The sequence below is a fragment of the Exophiala oligosperma genome (assembly GCF_000835515.1).
Source record: "Exophiala oligosperma strain CBS 72588 unplaced genomic scaffold supercont1.57, whole genome shotgun sequence".
Lineage (NCBI taxonomy): Eukaryota > Fungi > Ascomycota > Eurotiomycetes > Chaetothyriales > Herpotrichiellaceae > Exophiala > Exophiala oligosperma.
The window spans coordinates 6,940-10,743 of NW_015622874.1; the positions used below are offsets into that span (position 1 = coordinate 6,940).

The 3,804-nt window shown below is 49.0% G+C and overlaps 1 protein-coding gene across 1 annotated transcript; it reads right to left on the reverse strand.

The window, feature by feature from the left end:
- Positions 1–1,720: 1,720 nt before the first annotated feature.
- PV06_11733 (uncharacterized protein) lies at positions 1,721–3,763 on the reverse strand (the record flags this gene model as incomplete). Its single annotated transcript, XM_016413445.1, has 1 exon — positions 1,721–3,763. One exon carries the CDS (start codon positions 3,761–3,763, stop codon positions 1,721–1,723), a length of 2,043 nt encoding a protein of 680 aa, XP_016256172.1.
- Between the last annotated feature and the right edge of the window lie 41 nt (positions 3,764–3,804).

Consider the following 3,804-nt stretch of genomic DNA (forward strand, 5'->3'; position numbering starts at 1 on the left):
TCAGATCTGGTCAATCCAGCTAGCTCAAGTTGTGGGATGGACTTCGGACTCATAGTTGTGGAGCTTTGGACCAACTCGGACACCCCGATCATGATAATCAATCTAGTTGACTGGCTTCACACCGCTCACGGAAGTGATCGCATGAGGTTTCGGTGAAAAGTATCGTGTTGCTTCAATTTGAACATCTCTCGTTGAAAGATCTGGTGATATTGTTAATCATATTGCTGTTGATCTTCTTGTAGTATTGATAAAAGAGAACACAGTGAATATGTTCTTTGTGCAGGTGGAATGAGACTCACTGCCGCTTCCACTTTTCGACGAACCCTTTGTCGCAAGCTTGGAGCAGAGCGATGAGATGGCAGTCGAAACGTTTCGGACTCATTCTGGTCTTCTTAATCCTTGCACAAACGCTGGTATGCTTAGGGCTCCCCATCTGTACGTTTATGGCAAACACGAAAAATTACCGAGTGACCAACCCGAGAGCAGTCGGGAATCATTTCCACTGAGTGAATGCTACTTGAAAGTAGAATATTAGTAAACTGGAGTATCCTTGACTGCCTCATTCATTCATGAGCCTTTTTCTTGACCACGATGTTGTTAACTCAAGACTTTCCCGTCGACTGTCGCGAGGAAGGATGGTTTTCAACTTCCACATTCACCGCGTGTATCGCCACCCGTCGATTCCTCTCAATAGCTTACCCGTCTGCTCGGCATTCTTATTCAATTTCGCAAAGATTACCATATAGATACCCGTACCACAATCAACGCGGCTTGCACCCCCATGGTGGTGTACAAAGTCGGACCGTAGGCTGGTGCATCCTGACTCCGGAAAATAGTGCTGCCAATGATACCACCGGTGACAGAGTAGGCCAGATTCGCGACCAATACATTAATCCGGCGTAGCCAAACCCACTACGGATCAACAGCTGTTGTGTGCCCTCATCGCCACAACCGGAGTGCTTGAGGCACAGTGATATAAGGTTAAAGTGCTAGGAAAGTGACAAGCTCGGGTTGCAATCAGGCTCTGCCTTAATATTACGTAGGAATGAATTATGATCTCAAGAGTCCGCGAATTTGATGCCGTGGTAAGGGGTTGGCTTTACAACATGATCGACGACCTCAGGAAGAAGAAAGGAGTATGTTACTGAATGCTCGCTCAGGCTAAACAGAACTAGCTAAATTGTTGGCAGTCCGGCCACGTGGACATTGCCGGTCAGCTGTAGACATCTGTGCGAGTGGAGTGATTGTTGACGTGTGCCAGAGGTCGAGTCCAGTAGCCCGCAGTCATCAGATGTTACATCAATCGGCGCGTACACGGCAATGTGTCGAAAAGTTAGCCAACCAAGTGACCTGGTCAAAGGATCACTCATCTCAAGAAGGGCGAAATCCGAACTGTTGTCGGTTTAAGTATGAATGATACCTACAAAGGCGGGTGCTGGCTCGAGTGCCTGTCGTCGCCTATCCGAATTGCTACTTAAGTGAGGGTGGGCCATATTACTTATAACGAGTATACTATCATATTTGCAGATGGTGCTTCTACGCCAGGTATTGAGACGACCCTAGGTCCTTTTAATGCAAATGTAAACGGTGAGACAGAATGCCAACCAAATGATGGCCACGAAACTAGCCATGGGTACGGGCCTCATACTCCCGGACTCTGAGCGATCAAGTTGAGACCCATGAAAATTTATTTGTCAAGCTGTCCTGCTTGTCTTTTCATTCACCATTCTAGTCGTTCATCAACTATCACCTCGGCCGTCAGCATATTTGTATCACCGGCATTCCTTCCGACCTCCAGAAGATAGACTCCTTTCTCTGTAATCCATCTTCCATCCCAGTGGGCCAAGTCCCTTTTCTCGAGACTCAGAGTCACTGTGTACATTTCGCCCGCGGCCAAGATGCCTGTCTTCTCAAACGCTCTTAGTTTCCGGACCCCAGCACCATCGAGGGGGGACGAGTACAGCTGAACAACCTCCTGGCCGGCCATCTTTCCGGTATTGCTGACTTCTGCAGTGAGATCCCATCCTGAGGTTGTCTCCGACGCCTCAAGCTTGGAGATGTCGAAAGTCGAGTATCCAAGGCCATAGCCTAACCAGAATCTCGGTTTGACCCCCTGATGAAGATACCAGCGATATCCGACCAGTGTCTCTTCATCATAGTCGACTTGTCCATCTACACCAGGCCACGTCTGCTTAGACTTCTGGAAGTCTAAATCGCCGTATTTGAATGGCCAGCTGATAGGCAGCCGACCTGAGGGATTGACCTTACCAATGAGAACATCGCAGAGAGCGTTACCAGCCTCCTGGCCACCGTACCATGCTTGGACTATGGTACTTGCCTCGGCTTCCCAGTCCATCTCTACGGGTGACCCTGACTGGTTGATAATGACCACATTTTCAGGATGGGAAACAGATCTGAGGAGGGTTTGCACAAGCGCGTCTTGTTTCCCGGGGAGGGACATTGTGGTACGATCGTGGCCTTCGCCCTCCCACTCCTCATTTAAGCCAAGTACGAGAATTGTGATATCGCTCCTTTCGGCAAGAGCAAGAGCATCAGCAATCGGATTCTCTGGGAGCTGCTCGAGGAAACCAAACCGTACGCTAGGTTGAATGCCATAGACATAGGTGGCGTCGGATTGATTGGAATCTGGCTTCACAGAGAGTTTGGAAGACGAGTCGATGCGGACCTCATATGAACGGCCAGCAGTCATATACAGCTTCCCTCGCTTCTCCGCGCTGCCAAAACAATAAAATGTTTCGGCAGGACCAAACCAATCATAGTTGTCAATGAGAAGATCATTGTTCACATAGAGTCGAGCATTGCCAACACTCGCTATTCCGAAATCGTGCATTCCAGAAGACTTTGGCGTAACCGTAGTTGAAAGACGAAAGGAATATGGATCTCCTTTCTCGGACAGCCCAGCGGGTGCGGTGTCAGAAAGATCGATATTAGAACTATTGCGGTACTGAGTTTCCAGAATTGGCCCGGAAAAGTCTGTCGATGCAAAAAAGTCGAGGCGGAGCATGTGCTTTTGTTGCATTCCGGGCAGCCGCTGCGGAGAATGCCATTGCTCGTTAGATACTAAAGGAAGGTACCTGTAGCTAAATGCACCGGGGGAATGCTCGACATCAACTTTAATGTCCAAACTTGCCGTTATAGCTTTGAATGCCTCCATAGGATGGGTCTGATAGTGTTGATTCAGGTTCGATGAGCCACCGCCACTTGGTGTTCCATGAAAAGAGTTGGGACCAATAAATGCGACTCTCTTGCCATGGATTTTATCGGGAGTCAGTGGCAGCATCTCCTTCGAATTCTTCAGGAGGACTATCCCATCAGCTGCCACCGACCGCAATAATTGCTGATCAAGGTCGGTGTACGAAGATGTCTCCGTTCTATTGCGAGATTCCATGACCTCAGTTGCAGACAGGCCGAGCAAATTCTTCCCTCTTAACAGTCGCAGCACGCGAGAGCATGAGGCGTCGATTGCCTTAAGAATTTCTTCGTCTGGTGTCTTCTGCAGATGAGCAAGAAGGTTGGCCCCACGGTGCGCAGCAGGTCCTGGCATTTCCAGGTCAAGCCCAGCCAGCAGACTCTCTGCCATAGAATTTGTTCCTCCCCAATCACTCATGACTACCCCATCAAAACCCCATTCGTTTCGAAGAGTTTCCGTAAGAAGTTTGCGGTTCATGTCCATGTGGAGACCATTTACGCAGTTGTAGGCGGTCATAACGCAAGTTGGTGGATTTGCTGACTTGACAGTCATTTCAAATGGACGCAGATATATCTCTCTCAGGGTCCGCTCGC